This window comes from Varanus komodoensis, unplaced genomic scaffold, assembly GCF_004798865.1.
Source record: "Varanus komodoensis strain SLA01 unplaced genomic scaffold, ASM479886v1 scaffold2, whole genome shotgun sequence".
Taxonomy (NCBI): Eukaryota; Metazoa; Chordata; class Lepidosauria; order Squamata; family Varanidae; genus Varanus; species Varanus komodoensis.
Genome location: NW_025335568.1, coordinates 9,456,388 through 9,476,767, shown reverse-complemented (window position 1 = coordinate 9,476,767; position 20,380 = coordinate 9,456,388). Strand labels below are relative to the sequence as shown.

At 39.0% G+C, this 20,380-nt stretch overlaps 1 protein-coding gene across 2 annotated transcripts in view; it reads right to left on the bottom strand.

The window, feature by feature from the left end:
- Nucleotides 1–20,380, bottom strand: part of BMP2K (BMP2 inducible kinase) — a 69,603-nt gene that overhangs the window by 15,466 nt on the left and 33,757 nt on the right. The window contains exons 8-15 of one of the 2 annotated variants that reach the window (XM_044429011.1): nt 17,977–18,080; nt 15,902–15,981; nt 13,039–13,196; nt 10,975–11,165; nt 8,525–8,620; nt 7,102–7,283; nt 6,690–6,847; nt 1,574–1,684 (exon numbers count right to left, since the gene is read on the bottom strand). In XM_044429011.1, the coding sequence (XP_044284946.1) occupies nt 1,574–1,684; nt 6,690–6,847; nt 7,102–7,283; nt 8,525–8,620; nt 10,975–11,165; nt 13,039–13,196; nt 15,902–15,981; nt 17,977–18,080 (1,080 nt within the window). The remainder of the gene's footprint in view (nt 1–1,573; nt 1,685–6,689; nt 6,848–7,101; nt 7,284–8,524; nt 8,621–10,974; nt 11,166–13,038; nt 13,197–15,901; nt 15,982–17,976; nt 18,081–20,380) is intronic. The other variant, XM_044429012.1, reaches the window with a different exon arrangement.

Sequence of the window (20,380 nt, the reverse complement as noted above, 5' to 3'; positions counted from 1 at the left end):
CTCCTGCATCTCAAGAAGAATATCCCTGCAGGGGGAAGGCCAGGAAAGAAACAGCTGCAGGGACCCTCCTTCCAACCACAAGTTCCCCTTGGACTGTAGAAATGCAAAGAAGCACTCTCTGGGCTCTGCCTTCAACCAAAGAAATGAAGGCTGCAAGGTCAGTTAACAGCAACTTTACCCATGCAGGGACACCAGCAAGAGATCATTCTAGCCCCAACTACATGTGCTTAACAACTTAACAACACACAATTCTATTTTGGCAGTGTCAAACATCCCCTTCTTCTGCATGTCCCCTCTATTTCCCTTGCTTTGTGTGCCTCATATTGCATGCTAGTAGGGCCTGCCTCATTTTCTAAACTGATCTGAGCTGCTTTGGGGGGCAGTATCTTGTCTGAAAAAATAACAGAAATATAACATATCATGGGTTCTCCCCCATACAAACTTGTCCATCATTCGATTCTCAAACATATGATATCCATGTTTGGATATCAAAACTCTAGTATTTTGAAAACTAAAATTGGGCGTATCAGCAACAGAGCTAATCAAAGCAAACATAACTTTCCAATGGTCAAGACAAGTAACATGCACAGTCCACTTCTACTAATGGCAAATGAATGAGCTCAAGTCTAACTTCCCAGAAAATAAGGCCAAGTTATACTGCAAACAGAACAGTCTGGCAAAGGAAGCACAACTGAAAACACACAGTTTAAGGATTAGTTATTTTTGTACAACCAGGACAATATTGTACCCTAAGTCCTTCTCAAGCTCACATGAAAGTTGGAAGCAGCAATATAGTAGACAAGTGCAGGAATCCAGCAAGAGCATTACAGAAAGGGAATAAGGATTCTATAAGGCAAAAGGGCATGCAAAAACATGAAGCTCATCCAGTTACAGAATAGGACTACTGAATATACAGTAACATGCAGTTTGATCCTAGGAAGCAGAATGAAAATAAAGATTCACACTAAACAGAAAGATGGCTATAGTTGAAGGTACTTGTTAAAACTGAACAATTTGGCGAAAGTTATATTGGATACATAAAATCATTTGAAATGTCAGGGTTTGTAGCTAAGGTTTAGTGGACATCAGCAGATACTACTGTTTCCAGAGTCCAATCAAGTATGAAGGTAAGATCAAAATTCTAACAAGTTCCAACTGTGAAATCTATGTATTGACTTGTAGGACCTTTCACATTTCCTTTGGGACACTTCAAACAGAGGCTATAAGACATGTGAGTAGCACAATTTGTTCAGTTGTTGAGTACAGTGCCTGTGGCAGAAACATGAAATACACAAATATACTTAAAGGGCTAATACAATACAATCCACTTACTAATTAGCTGACCAAAGGAAATGCTTTTATATTCAGTATCAGATAGCAAATATTAATTATCAGACATGAAAACATCATGATTTAGGCTGGATTAGCTATGCAGTGAAAATAATAAAGATATTCAAGAAGTTAATGTGGGTCTCTTGACTTAAGGAAAGAAAATGTGCCATGAAACCAAATCCATTTCTTTTGTGTCAAGATAAAGTTACACAAAAAAGTGATGTTACATTTTGTAACTTGCCTGGGTGAGAAATGAAAGGTACAGAACCAAAGGGATCTTCTTGAGGGGGGTTCTGTGGAACAGAATGTGCCTCCACATTCTTATCTGAGGATCTTCTCTCCATGATCCTGTCTGCAAAAATAAAAATGAAACAAAACAAAAACGTAAAATAAAAATGGCAACTTTTATGCCAGTTAAAAATAAACTTAGAAGGCTGTTCTAACACTAGTTCTTAAAGGGGTTTATGAGCATAATGTCCTAGAACTCTTCCTGGAAACCCCATTACAATAAAAGATAGTTGCAGAAGCATACAGATCACAGCAAACAAAAACTCAAGACCAGCTTTCCATAACCCAGCAATTCAGTCAAGCCAGATAGCAGTGTTTAATACCTCTTCAACATTGCCCAGGTTTCTGCAAGCAGCCAAGGAGAAAAGATTACATAAATGTGGCAATTGCAGAGAACCACCCTTTTCAATGAGGGTGTAAAAAAGGAACAGAAAACCAAATGAGCAGTTTGGCATAACAGAGTATTGATAAGTTTTGATCAGTTAGAACAGAAAAGACAGTCAACTACAATGAACATACAAGTATTTCAGCATGTCTATGCTATCCCATTACATGTAGTTTTGAAACACAGTCTTTTTATTTACTTACATAAGCAGAAAGCTGCTCATACAATGGATATTTCCCTCCCGCTCCTCACTACTGCAGCCGTACTACCCTTTGGAAAAGCACTCCTAGACTCCTGCATAGGGTAAGGCGCCTCTGACTAACTTTTTAGGGTTTTCCCCTTTCTTGCTATTGCTCCCTGGTCCCATTTCATGTCATTCTTGAGGATTTTCAAACCCAAAACAGTAGTTTTTTTGAATTGAATTGAAAAGCTGCCTTCCAATGCAGAAAATCTAGATTCAAGCTATTGCGTGGAGATGCACAAACACAAGAGCTCCTTCTGCTGACAAATGGGATTGGAGTCCAGCAGAGAGTCCTCCTGGAGTCGGTAGAATTTTCATTGATTCCTCCATCTCTCTGCAGTCCCCTGTGACAATTCCCACATTGCTCCAAGAGTTCCCCCAACCTCTGGAGCAGTTCTTCAAGAGGTAGAAGAGGAAGAAGAATTCACAGAAAAGGCTTTCTCCCCTTTTCGTCCAATAGGAGTATCTTGTAAGTGGAATTCAGTCCTGAGAACTCTGGATCCGAACCGTTACTTTCAGAGATGGATTTCAACCTCTCGCGTGAAACAAATAGTTAAATATTAGCAATACAAAATTGAAGCAGCAGCTTCAGAATGTGTACTATTTCTCTTTTTTGTACATGGCCCAATTGCTCAAACTAATTAATCTGCATAAGAATTTGTACAACCTATTTGCCATTTGAAAAAAAAAAGTTCATTATTCACAGAATAGACAGCATGTGATAAATGAAGACTGCAAGAGGTAAATATTTTAATTAACATATACATTGTAAGGGACAATACAAGATAGGTTGTAAGTTACAACCTTTTTTAAGACACATAGTTAATTAAAAATGGTTCTTAGGGAACTTTTTCTTTAAACTTTTAAAACTGATTTAATTTTTTTTACATAAGTTGACAACTAAGCCATGTTTTGGAAAAGCAAAACAATGCTTGAGTTTCCCTAGTTTAATCTTCCCTCTATTACAAGGAAAGAGAAGAAACTTAATATATTCAATAAACTGGTACTTAATACAGGAAAGTTTATCTTGTACATACAAATTAAAATGCTTTTGAAAGGTATAATAACTACAGTTATTCTAAGAGTACACGGTGCAACATACAAACTAATAATCAAAACATTCAGCTTGTTTATTACGCTGCATGAATTCAATACATGGCTAATTATACAAAAGTAATTTTGCCTTTGTAAACAACCAAGGTCTTTAATAAAGGTTCATGTTTTATAGACCCAAACAATTACAGTAACCATAGAAGAAAATACTGGTATTTTATCTTAATATTTCTGTTTGAAGTATGATCAGCAGAACAAGGGAGGGATGACATAGATTAAGTGAAGAGAATTGTCATAATGAGGACTCTCTCTGTAGTATACATTTCAAGGCTAAAACCATGGAAGCCTTCATCAGACTCTTCAATTATCCTCAGTCCAAGTGTATCTCCATTAGCAGTAATCAGTTAATGTATTTATTTAACAGCAATAAGAATGCACCCATTTTTCTTCTACCTCTTAGATAATTAAACCAAAGGGACATGACAAAAGTGCTCAAGAACAGATGTTTTCTGAGTTTACTAACAATGAACATTATCCTTTCACCAGCAGAACTAACCCTGTTTCTGTAGGTTACTTAGGTTATTCTGAGTGTGTTCATGCATATGTACAGTGCAACAAAAATGCCATACATTTAATAGCTCCAGTTTAATTGCCATTTCATTTATAGTTCTGGCAGCTGATACAATTAGAAGAAGTACAGCATGCTAAAGTTACATGATAGCTGAACTATACTTTTTAGGAAGAATAATCTGTTAATAAAGAGATAACCAGGACTTGTACTATAATTCCAGATGTGATAGTACATCTACAGAAACAAAGTATTGCTGAAATCCTATCTAATATACACGCATTCAAATCTCTGCTATACCTTTGCTGCATATTTCTCACAAAGTGCATAATGTTTTGTCACTAATATGACATGTTGTTCATCTAGCAGCAGGGAGGAAAGTACCAATATGTAGAGGTTTCTCACTCTAAGGAGAAGTCTTAGCATGCAATGAAAAATACTTCAGCATATCTAAAGCATACCATTACAAAAGAGGGGAAGCAAACTCTGTATCAAATAAGCAATGCCTGAAGGCACTTCATTAGAAAGTGTTAGAACCACATAGTAAATATACACGTTCAAAAGAAGCTGTAAAACCAATACAAAAGTGTTGTGAAATGTAAAGACCTGCCTATCCATCCCACACTTACTTGGCTCTTTAAAAACTGATCAAAAGTTCACAGACCTCTCTTTGGTCTCCCTTTTCTTCAATGGAAGATTAGATTTCCCTTTGATCTAAAGCAAAGAAATGTAAGCTCTTGATATGACCCTTAACTTAAGCACCCCAATAGTACCAGAGTTATGCTTAAAACCATTATTTAGCCAATCAAGGCATAAATAGCTATTCCTTGGAATTTTAGAATCTAACTTTGTAGAAATGAAGGCAATTTGATAATGTGTTCATGTTCTGTTCAGTCAAGAATCTGGACATTCTTTTAAGATTGAGGTCTGTCAAACCTCCTGTAATACTTCTTTCCTCAACATATTTCAACTTACATTTGTTAAAAGACATACATCAATTCCAGAAACCAAATTTCACCTGGATTTTTAAGGACAGCATGTTAAAATGAGGCAGTTGACAATAGGTGTGGACAACTCTAAGTCATTTAACATTTAAGGAGTTATCTACATTTGGCTCATTGGCAGTATTTCAGTGCACATGTGAAAGATCCCCAGTTGTGTTCTTAACGTATCTACCAAAACTAGTATTTTTACATTCAGAACGATAGTTTACAGAAATTGTAAGCCTGTTTTAGGAATGCCCCCCCCCCCGGGTTTTGGGGACCCCATGCTTCATTTCCTTAGAAAAGTAATGTCTTTTCAGCATTTGTCTATCTCTTTATATGGACAACATTACCTATCAGGAACATTTATTATTTTGACCAATCAGTGACTTATTTTCTATGACCATTGGACCCAGTTTAAACCTCCTCCCTTTGCATGCAAAGAATGGGGGGAATGATATCAAGGTCTGTGTTCATAATAAATCCTGGATTGTTGTTATGACTGATTGGACACTAAAATTTTCAAATTAGTGGTGCTTTCAAATTAAGAACTGTATCGTCAGTTTTATCAACTGCAGCTGTCAGTAAAGGCTTCTTGGCAAATTCAGGATCCATAGGTTTGTTTATTAAAAGTTTTTCTAACCTGTCCACCACTAGCATCTCGGAACAGCTTACACTAAAGATGTTACCTGCATCTTACTGCCTACGCTGCTGCCTCAAAACTACTTGCATCCCATCTGGACATAAAGCCGCCTACCACTACCCCTGCTCCTACAGGTTACAACAATGGACTCAACAGAGTCTGGCAGCTGGGGCTGAGGCACAACTCTCTTCAGTGGACTTTTGTCTCTAAAATGTATGAAATGCAAAGGCATGAAATGAACTCGACCGAGTTTGCTAACTGATGCGGGGGTTGTGCCTGCATGGGTGGACTACAACTCCTTCATTTTCTAACACACCTCCTGGAATGGATTTCTTGATCAGGAGGGTTAGATTTGTGCATACAGAATTCGCAAGACAAACTCAGGTTGCGCTCTTCAGCTCAAGAGCCCAGCCTAATGCATGCAAAAATAATTCTCAGAAATGTGTTTGGATACAGATTTCAGGAAATTGTCTAGAAACATCTGGTACAGACTAGTTAGGAACAAGACTGGAAACAGGTTGTTTTGCCACTAAGAAGTGCACGCATAGCCTAATTTGTATATTTCTGCCTACTGGTTGCTTCTCCAACAAATGGGAGGAGTAATTCATTCAAGGACATCCTCCTCCATTGCAGAAATAAAGAGCAAAAGATTTCAAGTAAACACGCTGGCTTTTTGGCTAGAAGAGTTTATTCAACTATTATTGTGTCAGAACAATAAAGCAGCCTTTAACATTAAGCCACTCAAAAGACATTACAAAACATTAACATAATGTACTAGATCATTTTCCCTCTTTTGGGCAATTTCAAAAGGCATTCCAGACCCACAGAATCTCCTGTTCAGGTGTGCAAGGGAACAAAACTGCAAAGTGAAGCAATGCAAGCAGCTGACTGGTGTATTAGACATTCTGCTATTCTTCTTTTTGCATTTGACACTCATGAAAATGAAGTACTCAAGAGATGACCTTGAGATTTTCTGTGGTATTACAAATGCTGAACAACTGGTTTCTATTGCACACATTTTTATAACAGAAGGACAAGACACACAGTGAGCCTGGGTTTGCCCTCAAATGCTCAGAAAGAGTTCACTCTACAACAGACTGTGTGGCCCTTGAGCAGAACAGTCTTTGGCACTGCCAGTTGTACCTAAAGAGCTCTTATTTACTGTGAAGTGAAATAAGTCTTCAAGCGTCCCTTACTTGATCTCAGAAGGTCAAACTCCCTGTCCAACAGCTCCTCCTCTGTTAGTTTGGAGAAATTGTCTTCTCCAAATGGGTTCCAGCCAGACATATCAGGGGGGTTACTGATGTTCTGTTTTGGATAGTTGGAAACAGACTCTGTGTCTGAGGAAGATGACCTGAAAAGTTGATGAAGAAAATAAATTACAATGATATTAATGTAATTTAAAATACACTAAATGATAAGAGTATACCCATGACAACTATGTAGCTATTTATGCAATTGTGTGGAAAAATTAAATGGTATTTTAGTCTACAATGATTAAGTAAAGAGTCTAGTAACTATCAGAGTGACATTTTAAGAATAAATTGGGAAAACACAATCAAAAACATATCTATGCAGTTATTGCTAACACCAATTGGTGATGCTTGCCTATTTGCAGTATAAGGGGTATCCAACGCTGCGCCAACGTGAGATGGAAAGGATTTAGAGTGAGAGATTAAGGCTGGTGAGAACTCCTGAGGCGAGGCAGGAAATTCAGGAGAATGTTTTAGCGGTGGTAACTGCTTTACAAGAACCTGCTGCTGTAGAAGAGCCTGTTGATACTGCTGCATCTCAAAGAAAAAGAGGGAAAAATCAAGCTTGCAAATTATATCTAATATAACTCTCTAATTATCCATTCAACTTCAGCTTGTACTTAACCACTTCACTGCTATATCTGAACTCATCCAAAGGAGCAACACACAAGTTCACATACCACTACACAACATTAAGCATTGGCACAAATAAGTCATTTGTTAAAATAAGTTCATTAGGAGAGAAATTTTGATGGGGGATTGCTCCAAGACTGAAGGACTGCCAGCAAATAAGGTCCAAACACAGAGGAGGCAATCCACCATACCTCAATAAGTAAAGCAATTATATGCAAAGGGTCCTGGATAGAAGGACAGGAAAAAAGTATAAAAAACAGAAAAGTTATGGTAAAAAATAAAGGGCCAACCCACCCCCCGCAAAAGGAGAGGAACTGATGGTGTGAGATCCATTGGCAAGCACCGGGATGTCTGCCTACAGATAAGGAATAGTGCAATACATAAACAGAAAGTGGCATGCCAACAAGTAGAAAATTGATACAGGGGATTTTTTTACATGCTGTGCTGCATAAAATAAAACCCAGATGTTCCTCTTTCCGGGTGCTCAGAGTGTGTAGGAGTGAGACTGAGGACCCCTCAGGAAAGAGAATTCCATTGCACAGTTGCACCACCATTCTCATTTGGCCAATATCAAGATAAGGCCAAAAGAAGTGCATGGTAGGAGTCTTGCCCCAAGATAAGAATCTGTAGAATTCCTGTGTTAAAGGAGGTAAAGCCTTTGGACTCATAAAGTCACTGGTCCATATCAAGGAAGGCTGAGTCCGGCTAGAAAAGAGTGGGTGATCGGTGTGAGTGAGGGTGGAGCTCCTTGTAGGGGCCAGTTGACAGCCACCTAAAAGGGGGGTTAAAGGAGTCCTAAGAGGTAGTTTCCATGATCTGGAAAAATTCAGGACACAACTTGTGATTTCAGTGAGGGAAGCCTTTGCCAGCTGCCTCCCAGTAGCTGCTCTGGCACTTCTGTGGTAACTGGGAATACCAATGGCAATTAACTGCTTGGCCAGGGCAGCAAGTGTTGTTGCCCCTCTGGTAAACCAACTCTGTGGGTTTTTCGCTTCAATCCAGTTACCATGCAACAATAACAAGAGTCATTTAAAACAGTCACATTTGAACGGCCAATGATTATCTTGCTACATCTAGCAGTACCAACCTTGTTTATCAGCAAAACAGTATTGGTTAGAATAATGTTTTATTCAGAGGTAACTTACCATAGTAGGATAAGGGGATGGGGGAGGTAGCTGCTGGTACACTGAGCGCATTAAAAGCTGCTGCTGAATCATGTGCTGCTGCATTGCTTGTTGATACTATTTTTAAAGAGAGAGGGATCAAGAATAGATTATTCTATTCTATTATAGATTACAGATTATAGATCAAGAATAATCAAGTAAAATCAAAATCTCTCTCTCTCACTCACACACATGCACACAAAATCAATTATACGTGAAATGTGACTTTAAGATGAAGCCCCACTTAAGCATCGTCAGATGCTGAGGTCTGCAACATAGCAAACACTGGAGCAAGGGCACTCCTGGGATCTCTGCATGCACCAGTGAAGTTCTCCCACCCCTGCCCACTTTACTGATTTTAAAAACCATGTTTACTAATTTTAAAAAACCTTTTAAAATCAAGTTTACTGATTTTAAAAACCATGAAAAACATTAGGGTACCATATTCTCCTTCCTCCCCTGAACCTGCTGCTGATCAGCTGTAAAGCAGGCAGGTAAAGAAAAAAGAGTTGATTCCAGGCCTTGCCCGCTCTTCTTCTGCTCACACAAACTGTTCCTCTTTGACCATTCTTACTCTCTCCAGTCTCATCTTCTAACTTATGGGGGGCTGTTCTTGAGCCTGGTGCACATGCTGCAGCCAGCACAAAATGTAGCAAGTAGGATGCTTGACAAAACACCCAGCTAAGCTTGCACAAGAGTTGTGCTAAAAGAAGCTGCACTCACTTCTTATGAAATTCCAAGTTGTGTTCAAGAATCTGTGTTATTGTCCTACAAAGCCCTAACCAACTTAGGGCCAGGAAAACTGGCAGACTTCCTTCCTTCATATATTCCCAATCATCTATTAAGATCACTGCAGAGACTGTGCTGGTCATTCCAAAATTATTGGACTGTCATCATGTGATACCTTGACAGCAGATTCTCACTCATAGTTTCTCACTTTTTTCACCCTGTAAAAAAATTCCCTTGTGCAGTTCTGGAGGCAGAAAAATTGGCATCTTTCAAATGGCTCCTGCAAATGCACCTGTTCACTCAGGCTTTCTCTGGTCTGTAATTAAATTAACCATGCTGTTCCATTGTTCTGCTCCAGTACTGCTCTGTATTTATGATGTATTACTGCTATTATTGTAGTTGCATTGCTTTGAATACTGTATTCCAATTGTGATATTAATATTCTGTATTTTAAGTGTGGTTTTACTATTTGTATGGGAGCCACTTAGGGATTTTTCTTAATATTTGGTAGTATGCAAATAGTACCAAGAAACCACTATTCATGTCCTCTGCTCCACCCCTTTACCTTGCTCTTTCTTTTCCTTCCCCGATTTTTCTCTTTCTTCCCCTTTCTAGCACCAAGCTTTGCTCTCTTTATCTATCTATCTATCGATTTATATCCTGCCTTTTTCCTACAAAGGGCTCAAGGCAGCTTACATCTCCTCCTCCATCTTATCCCCACAACAACAACCCTGTGAGGCAGGTTGGGCTGAGAGTCTGTGACTGGCCCAAAGTCACCCAGTTGGCTCCATGGCTGAGCGAGGACTAGAACCCAGATCGTCTGAGTCCCAGTCCCATGCTCTTCACCACTACACCACACTGGCTCTCAGTCCTCTTCCTTGGTTTTACCCCTTTTCCTCACTGTTTTCCCTCCATCCCAGTCCTTAGCCTTGCTTTCTCTCCCTTCTACCTCAGTATCTCTTCTCCTCAAAATGCCCAGCTTTTTCTCTCCCTTCCCACACCTACAAACATACACATACACACAGAAACACACATAGAGTACCTTCCCCAGATAAGGGCAAATATAGCAAATAGGGATGTACAAGTGCTAGAAGGAGACCAAAATAACTGAGCCTGGGATCAAGGTAGGGAAATCTGTGGAACAGCCTCCTTTGGCACTGAGGGCATATTCCTTTCTTTTAGAGCTGAAGTAAGGTTGTATGCAGGCAGGATGAGCAGAGCAACTTAGAAAGGAAAAGTGAGACAGATGTGGGAGAAGCAATGGTGCCCACAGCAGTTTCACATTCCCAAATATCTCCTAACAGAAGTTGGAGGCCCCCTTTCTAAAGTAGTATTCTTAATTTGAAGTAAGACAGGGAGGCAAATCAATTGTCTTCCAAATAAGAGGCCCCACACTTCGCCTCAAGCTTGCCTTACTCAGTGCCCAGCATAAATCCAAAGAAGACACAAGTAGAGAATAAATGTACTACTTAAAGATGATTGCTCAGCAAATGGCTCCAAAAAAATTAACAATTTTTTAATTTTTTACAAAATTAAAAAGGAAGCTAAAGCATCCTCAGGCACTAGATTTGGGGGAGTTCTTCCCAATGGCAGGATGGCAAAGTCCTCCACTCAGCCTCAGGAAGGAGCATTTATAGATTAAACAGATAATAGAAGACACAAGTTTCAAACTGCTTTGCCCTGTAGCCAAAACAGACTGGTACCTGCTGCACATATGTATCCTGAAGCAATTGTTGCTGTTGCTGTTGTTGCTGCTGCTGGTGATGTAATTGTTGCAACTGCTGTAGTCTCCAGTCCCCTTGCTGTAGTTGTTGCAATACTCTATTTTGTTGTGGCGTGTGATTAGTCCCCTGCGACAGCACATTATCTTGACTACTTCCAGGCTTTGAATGACCTGCAATATTTTTAAACCATGATATCTGCTTAATACATTTCTAAAATTTATTTAGAAAACACAGACACAGAAGACTTCCACTAACTCACACATCTTGTTAACAAAAACTGGCCAAGGTAATCATATTATGCCAGTAGTTTTCCAACTGCCCTGGCTCTCAAGTTTATTTCTGGGCCCAATTCAAAATGCTGGTCTCAACATTCAAAGTTGTAAATGGTGGAGGGACAGCTTACTTGAAGGACTGTCTGTTTCCTATTTCCTGCCTGGATTCTAAGATCAATTTCAGAGATCCTTCTCTAGAAAAACCCACCAGAAGAAGTAAGATTAGTGGCTATTCAGAAGAATGCTTTTCCTGCTGTAGCACCCTGGCTATGGAATGAACACCACAAAGAGGCTCTCCTGATTTCTACATTCTGGTCCTTTCAGGCCTGGTTGCAAATTTTATTTTCTCAGGCATTTTCATCTTCCAGTTTCTGTTATTTTATATATGTGTGTGTATCTCAATCTCTGCACTGCTACAAGGTTTTACTTTTCTTTTCATTTTTGATTTTAATATTATATTGTACTATAAAACTTTTATATTATATTTTATCATGCTGTACTTTATTATTTTAATAGTTGTGAACCATCCAGAGTTTCTGCCAGTAGATGGTACAGAAATCTAATAAATAAATAAAAGTAATGCCTCCATTTTGAGAGTCAACTAGCAGAGAAATAGCAAACATTCACTGCCTTGCATTTCCCAACAAAACATTTTCCAAGCTCTTTTTCTTTAGTTAAGCCAGGAGACACCCTTACTGATGATCTGTTTCCTGGATTAGGGGATAGATCCCAAATGCAGCTCTAGAATAAAGCCTCAGATAGACAAGATGAGGCACCAATGTTTTTAGCATCGTAATTGTTAAAGCTACAACAGCACAAGCTGAAAAAATTACTATATAATAAGACTATTATGTTTCATTGGTTATTAAATAACTGTTGCAATGGAATGAAATAACACTACCAGAAATCACACAATCTTCAATTTAACTCATCTCCTTTAGAAGTGCTTAACAATCATGCTCATTTTGTGAGTGAATAGGCAAGCCTGAAGAAGAAACTGTCAGCAGATCATCCATTTTTTAAGTTGCATGTCGTCACAACTCTATGAGGGCAAATGTCCTCAACTGAGTATAAGTAGAATGCTATCTAAAGGAGCGCCTGCGTCCATATATGCCCTCCCGCCCCCTGAGATTGGCAGCAGAGGCCCTCCTCCGGGAACCCTCCATGAAAGATACTAGGAGGGTGAGTACCCGGAGGAGGGCCTTCTCTGCAGTGGCGCCCCAGAGAGGTCCGCCTGGTGCCGTCGTTATTTGCTTTTCCTCGCCAGACGAAGAGCTTTTTATTTAAGCGGCATTTTAACTGTTAATATTATTGGATTTTATCTGGCCAGGGCGGCTTATTTTATATTGTATTTTTGTATTTTTAATCTAATGTTTATATTTTTAATTTAATTATTATAATTATTTTTTAATTTATTGTTGTAAGCCGCCCCGAGGCTTCGGCGCATGGGGCGGCATAAAAATGTTTTAATAAATAAATAAATAAATAAATAAACTTTTCGCTTGTATTTTATTGTTGTTTTTAATGTGTTATTGGTTTTTATTATGTTTTTATCTTGTGGTTGTGAGCCTCCCAGAGGTGCCATGGCACAACTGGGCAGCATACAAATGTTTTAAATAAATAAATAAATTCACTTCGATTCATGTGGTTTACAATTGTCATGATCTTCACAACATGGTAGTATGTATTTTTAAAATACGGTTCGCCAGTACTTTACTATGTATTAAAGGAAGAAAGCTTTTCTCAACAAACTATCCGTCTGAGAAATTACCTTTTTGTCCATTATTAAAATCACCAGGGACTGGCACCTTTACCGGTGTTGCTGAGCTCTGGATTGTTAGTACGTTAGAAGTGGCAGTGCTTGTATTCGCCTTTGGTCTTTGTCGTGGTGCTATTGAGGTTTCTGTTGGTCCAATGGCATCTGTTATTCTAGAATGAAAGAGATCTGAGACATTTCCATACTTCAGAAAAAAGGTATAGTAACACAGTCTTGTTTTTAACCACTCACCTGCTTGTTATATGTGTCTAAGAATATTCCAGGCAAGCAGGTGGGTTGCCAGAAGAGGGAATAGATGTCTGTCCTCTCCTCTTGCAATTTGCTGCATTTCTATCCCACTCATTCCACCCTCTAAGCAAGATGCTGGTTGAGATATAAAGTATTCCATCCCTTCCTTCAAAAGCCAAATGTATCCAGTACAGAAACTGAGGAAAGTGGCAGGAGAAGCTGTGCTCCTTCCTCTGCCACCTGCCTGCTATGTTCGTATGCTACGCATATTGATAAAACTCCTACATGTCTAACACAGAAACATTGTAGACTGGTACAGAAGGAATATAAAGTGATTCAGGTCTTTACCACCAAACTACTAAAGTTTCTGAAGCTGGATGAAAACTCCTAACATGCACATCCAGCAGAAACCAGTGTTGACAGTATACAGATCACACCCTCCTTTCAATGATACTCCCCCCTTATAGGCTGGAAACAGGCACTTCTTCCCCACATAATTGTAATAAAAATCATGTCAACTGAAGGATGAAAAAAGAAATGTTCACCTCTAATCTAAAAAATGATTCAATCCATCCACCACCAGCCTCTTACTGGATAAAGGGCAGGTAAGTAAGACATTTGGCAAACTAGTAATTTTCTGGGGCAGCTTTACAACATTATATTAAGTTATGTATCTTCTAAGAACATTATAAAAGTTATACTTTATATTTCTTTACATGGTTGAATATTCAACTTCATATGTTCCCTCAGTATGAATAACTACCAGAAGAGGGAGCTTGTGCAATATGCTTTCCAAAAGCAACCAAATAATTTGGTATAATTAATGTGCCATTCAATACAACATTATTGCATTTAATTTATTGAACGTACATAAAGGCACACGTAAGAAAATACTGCTATGCATAAAAGTAAGCCACTTCAGCAGAAATAAATGAAGAAAAAATATCTTTTCTTAACAAATCAGGAGCAAACACTTGGTATATAAGGAGACTGGATTACTCTTTGAATTACTCTACATCAAGCCAAGCTTTACCCAACAGTTTCTATTTCAGATGCACTTGCTTCTAAGTAAGTTTCAATTCTGTTTCCAAACCTTTCTGCTTAGTTCACTGATAAAATGTGGTGACTTTGTTCCTATTTTCCCCTGGCTAAAAACCAGAGGTATTGTTTATTTTTTCAGGTTTTCCCCCCTTTAAATCTAATGATTATGCAGCATTATCAAACCTTTAAAATGAATTCAAAGCAAACGAGGATTTGGCATGTGAAGTCTGAAAAAATAAACTAGTGGAAAACAAAGTGATGTCTAGACCAGACTTTTAAGAGGGAAAATGTTACTGAGATTCATATCTTGAAGAAAATGTACTACCTTCTTTATTATTAGCAATTCACCCTTTAAATGCTGGTTGTGCTAACACAACTGTTAACCGTAGAATGTAGTTCACCCCTACATAAAAAGGCACAGTCAGGCAGGCCTTAACAGCTGCCAAAATTAAACATTCTTCATGATACATGCCATTGAATGTGTCACCTACCCATCAAAATGTTTAACAGTTAACAAATTTACAAGTGGGACCTGCAACAAAATGTCAATGCCCCCACCTTGCCGTTGCTGCACCTCCCATTCCGTACACATTGATTTATATTTTATATTTTTATATTTTATATTGTTAATTTTAATTTTATATTGTTATTTTTGTATTTTATTGTATTTTATTGTGTTGTAAGCCGCCCCAAGGCTTCGGCAAGGGGCGGCACAGAAATGTTTTAATAAATAAATACATACATACATACATACATACATACATACATACTTTGTTTAGCACTGTCAGTTTCTACTCTTCCACGTACCCCATCAATGCTCACCTCTTTATCCTGTCCTGCACTGTCATTTCCGCTTCCTCCCACCTGCTACTCCAACATCGGTTCCTCCTTTGACTGAGTCTGCACAACTGCTGCTGTTCACCATTGTTTATATAAGCCCCCGTGTGTTGCAATGCATGTTAGCAGCCATTTTTGATATTTAACCCCTGAAAGGGAGTTGTCATGGTCCGCTGTACTAACTGAACCATGGGAGGAATCCACCCTCAAATAATGCTACAAAAGACTATGGAAGGTCTATCCGGCCCAGCTTTCTCTTTACGTAGTAGCCAGTTGGCTGCCAGTGGAAAGCTCACATGCCAGTTGTGAGTGCTATAGCATCCAATTCAGATTTCTCAACTGGTACACAGAGGCATACTGTCACCAATACTCCAGGTAATATATAGCCAACATGGCTAGTGGCAGTCATTGACAGCCTTACCCTCCATAACCCCCTTTCAGCCATCAAAGTTGGTGTCCATCATTACATCTTGTGGCAGTGAATTCCATGGTTTAAGTATATATTGTGTGAAGAAATTCTTCCTTTTATCTTTCCGGAATCTCCCACCATTCAGTTTCATGGGATAACTCCAGGGTCTAATACTGCAAGGGAGGAACCAGCACCAAGTGTGTTCACTAGGTGGAGGACTTCTGACACTATTTTGATCTGTATTGCCATAGAAAAATCTATATTCAGAATACATTTCAGCACAGTAAAATGCAGTATACAAAGCATGTATACCATTATTATAATAAAAAAGATTAGACTCACCTAGCTTTTATTTGGCTTTTCTTAGCAGCAGCCTCACTAGCTGTCAAGGGTTCAGGAAGAGTTGAAGGGAGAGGAGAATTCTTTGGGGAAAAAAATACCATAAGTTATTTTGAAAGTGAAAGATACCAATAGCAAAGATTACTCACAAACACACATTAATAGTAAGCTCAGTTCTGAATACCTGCTTTACACAGACACAAATGGAGTTAACAACAGGCTTGAGGGAGATGTACAGGTGCCAAGGTTTGCAGATATGCAAGCTTTAGAAAAACTTTTACTGGGGGATGGGGGAAAAAGCAGGATCCAAAACAGCTCAAAGAGCACGATCAGTGGCCACAGAAGGCGAGAAAAAGGGGGAAATAAGGGAATGAAATGGGAGAATCCTGAAAGAAGGGATGGGTGGCTGGCAGCCTGAACAGGAGGCCCACCAGCAGCAACACTGCTACAGGCCTCATGAATCCTGAATAACAGAATGACAGCAAATGATACTGGCTTCAGAGTAATCATAGAAATATCTCATGAATATATACTTTATTATACTTCTGGTCTCCTTCTAGAACAAGGTGTACAGCAAATCACAGTAGCAGTACAGTTGCAAACTATGCCTGTGTTTTCATGGCTAGTTTTAGAAAGTTGTGGAGATACATTTAACAGAGCTATTTTAAGACAATTGAATATCTTATTGTCGACTAGCTATAACTACCCTGTATTAAAACCTTTGCTTTATTTATATCCATTTTAACAAACATTTATTGCTCACTCATCCTTGAAAAAACTCAGGGTGACAAAAGTAAAACCAAGAAACAATTTAAAACACATCAATGTCAAAAATATTAAGGCACTAAAAACAGCAGCAGACAAAACCAGCAATACACCAACAGTAGCAGTAATTGTGCTTTGAAAGTACTAAGCCATTAACATTACCAGAATACCAACAATCTACAAATCATTTCCTAAATATTAAAGTTTTCACTAACTTCCTACTAAATACCATAAAAAAGAGGCAAATCATGTAAGACAGATTGTACAGTTTATAAATGTATTGGTTTTTGAACCAACATGTAGGACTGGAGTCTCTGAAGAGCCTACCCCACCGTAACTCAAGGAAGATACCTTAGGACACTGATCAGTAAAATAGTGAATATATTACAAATAAGGTTCTTCCCTGTGAAAATGAAGAAAGATCAGTACTGCATCATTAAGGTCTTTTCAAGTGGGGGAAGCAGTATTCCCTATTACCCCCATTGTTAAATCTAGAAGAGGAAGTTCTACTAACTAAAAAATTCCTCAACTATGAAAGAGATTATAGTTTAATAGTTACAAGGTCAAAAAGGTTAAATCAACTGTACAGTAAAGGCATTAGACTTTGTTATGCTTAGAGCCTTCCAAATCAATGCAGCTTAATTCAATGTACGGACACTAAATGTAATGAATCCTGCACCCAGTCCTTAGACCATAGTAAGAGAAAATTGCATTATGCAAGGCCAAGGGTCTACCTATGGCCAGTGGCACTTGCCTCAGCCCCCATTCAGCTTTTGAGATTTCCCTAAGTTTCAACAGCGGCTTTCCATAAGGCATGGAGCAGAAAACTTACTGTTGGGGGTGGGGGAACAAGTCAGTAACACTATGAACCTGCCAAATTAGTAATGCAGTTCTCTAGATTGTTGCTATAGCAATACTCTGCTGTTGTACCATGTACTTGAATTTTGCAAAGCTTTTTGAGAACCAAACCAGTTGAATAGTTAATTCACTTAGTCGTTCAAATAAGCTCATCTACTCTTAGGAGAAAGCACAAATGAAAAGCCCAGACCATAATAATATTACAATGTATTTACTATCTACAAAAATATTCCCGAGGTATCTTATTTACTATTTTCAGAGCAGAGATAGCAGTTTTAGCAACATTACCAAGCAAAGGGTATCAAAAGTTTCTGAACCAAATGAATGCCACTTGCATGTTTGGAGGTGGGAAAGAATGACTTTTAAGTAAAAAAAAAAAAAAAAAACACTGCCATTCTTTTTGGTTACCCTGAAAAAATGTATTGCAAGGCAGATTCAAATACAAATCTACTTACATTAATGTTTGATATTGGACAGTCCTTTTTGGCAAGTTTAAAGGCAAAACAAGATACTTGAAATATATCAGGTCTTCGTTCTTGATCTGGTTCAAGCATGTACCCTGTAGATTATAGCAAATTAAGATTCTAACAACAAGAAAGTTAGAAGTTTAGGTTTATATTGAGACTATCAAATTCAGTAGAAGTGTTTCACAAATTTGTCGTTAATTTTAAGTGCTGACAGGCAGAATACAGCAGCAAGAAAGACTGCAGTGGCTGAAATAACTGCAGTCTACGGAATGACTGTTTTGCACCATCCATCACCCCCTCAAATCTCCCCTTGCCGCCACACCAAGGAACAAGCCAGGAATTGCAAAAACAAAACTAGGCTACCTAAACCCCACCCTACTTTGACTACCAAGTGAAATGTAGCAGCATATTCCTGGAGAAGAAATGCTTTGGAGGTGGCACAAGGGTGAGGAACTCTGTTTTCCTGTAACAGAAGTAAACTGTTATTTAACTTCAGGAACAGGGCAGTATAGAAATGAGATGATGATGATGATTCCTTTGAAAGACGTAGTGGTGCTTTTCTTTTAGCAGTATGATGCTAGACTTTTAGCAGTATGATGCTTTAAAAAAAGTTTGAATGGGTGCTATTTGAGCTGTTAACTACTGTATGGTTGCTTGAAGCGGTAGCTTGAAGCAGTTTGTTATACACCCAAGGAATTCATTAGATAACCTGAGGAGGGATGGGGGACACTATTAGTATTGGCAGGGGGAGATAGGGTTTTGGAAAATGAACCAGTCAGTTATGCAATGAGTAATTTAGCATTTTATACTGACTTTCTTCTGGTTTGTGTCTTCCACACATGGAAATGTTCTTGGTTGTCGGGACCAACCAAACATGTATCACCAGCTTATGCTGGAGAATGGAAATGAGCTAGTACTTTCCAACATAGATTTGAGGGATGGGAAGGACACTGTAGTAAGAACTAATGTGGCACTGTAACTTAGTGTGCTGGACTGGGATTCAGGAGATTCAAGTTCTAGTCCCCGCTAGGCCAGGAAGCTCACAGATGACTGGGCTAGTCACTGGTTCTCACCCTAACCTTCACAGAGTTGCTGTAAGGAAAAATGACAAGAATAAAGACGGTGTAAGTCATTTTGTGTTCCTTGCAAAAGGAAAAAATGAGGTATAAATGTAATAATAAATAATAGTCCACAGAAATCACAGCTACCCAGCCAGGCTTTGTGACTCATGTGATCCCCACGTGCTGGGGATCACATGAGCAGAGCTGGCTGATGCTTAGGATCAGACTAGATGCCCTGGGAGACCCCTTCTGACTTACTTTGTTCTATGTTTCTAGGAGTACAAATCCTGTGCTTTTGACACCTTGTGTTGCACACCAAGGACAGATCAGAGATCCCACTAGAATACCACCTACCCCCTGCCTGCCCATCAATCTCCCTTGCTCAGGTGACAAACATGATCACAGATTTAGCATTCAGTACTCCCAGGTTGCTAGTTCTGGAGGATCTCAAGATACGTATTATAACCAGTGAGTCTGTGGAGGCTCAGGACTGCATGACAACCATGAGGCTGCCCCAACTTGCTATTGGCCCAACACACATGGCAGTACATACTCTGAATGTGATTTTACATTTACGCTGAATGTGGTTGTGCACATAATCTGTCAGATGTAGAGGTCCCGCCTCCTGAGGAGGCGTTGCCAGTTTCTAGGAGGCAGCACAGGCAGAAGATCCAGTTGTCGGAACAACAGGAGGAGCAAAGGCAGGTAAAGAAGCTCAGTGTCCTGCCTCTGGGCAGAAATCAATGAAAGATTCTTAAATGGGATGAAGTGTGGCGGGGGAGGGGGTCACTTGATCTCTCGGGGGTGAACTCAGAGATGTTTGACAATAAAGAAGTGTAACAATAAAGCATTGTGAAAAAGTAGTGTGAAGTAGTGTGTTTAGTTGGGAAAAGGAGGGCTTTCTCTGTGGTGGCACCCCAGCTGTGGAATGCACTCCCCAGAGGTTAGCCTGGCACCAACATTATATGATTTTTGGCGCCAGGTCAAGACCTTTATATTTACCCAGTATTTTACAGTGTAGTATTTTAATTATGTTTTTATTGATATCCTCAGTCATGTTTTAACTTGCTATTGACTGATGTATTTATTAGGTATTTATTATATTGTAAGCCATCCATAGATGAATCGTACTGGACAGGATAAAAATATCCAAATAAATAAATAAACAAAGGACTAAGCCCTGTGACAGGTGTATTAGATGGACTTCAGTTAAGGACTGAAAATGTGGAAAATGCACTTGCTCGTGCTGGGCCAGCCACATGTATGCATTCACTTTGCCCCTCTTAGCTTATTACATCCAGAAGGGAGGGGCCACAAGAGGTTATAAATTC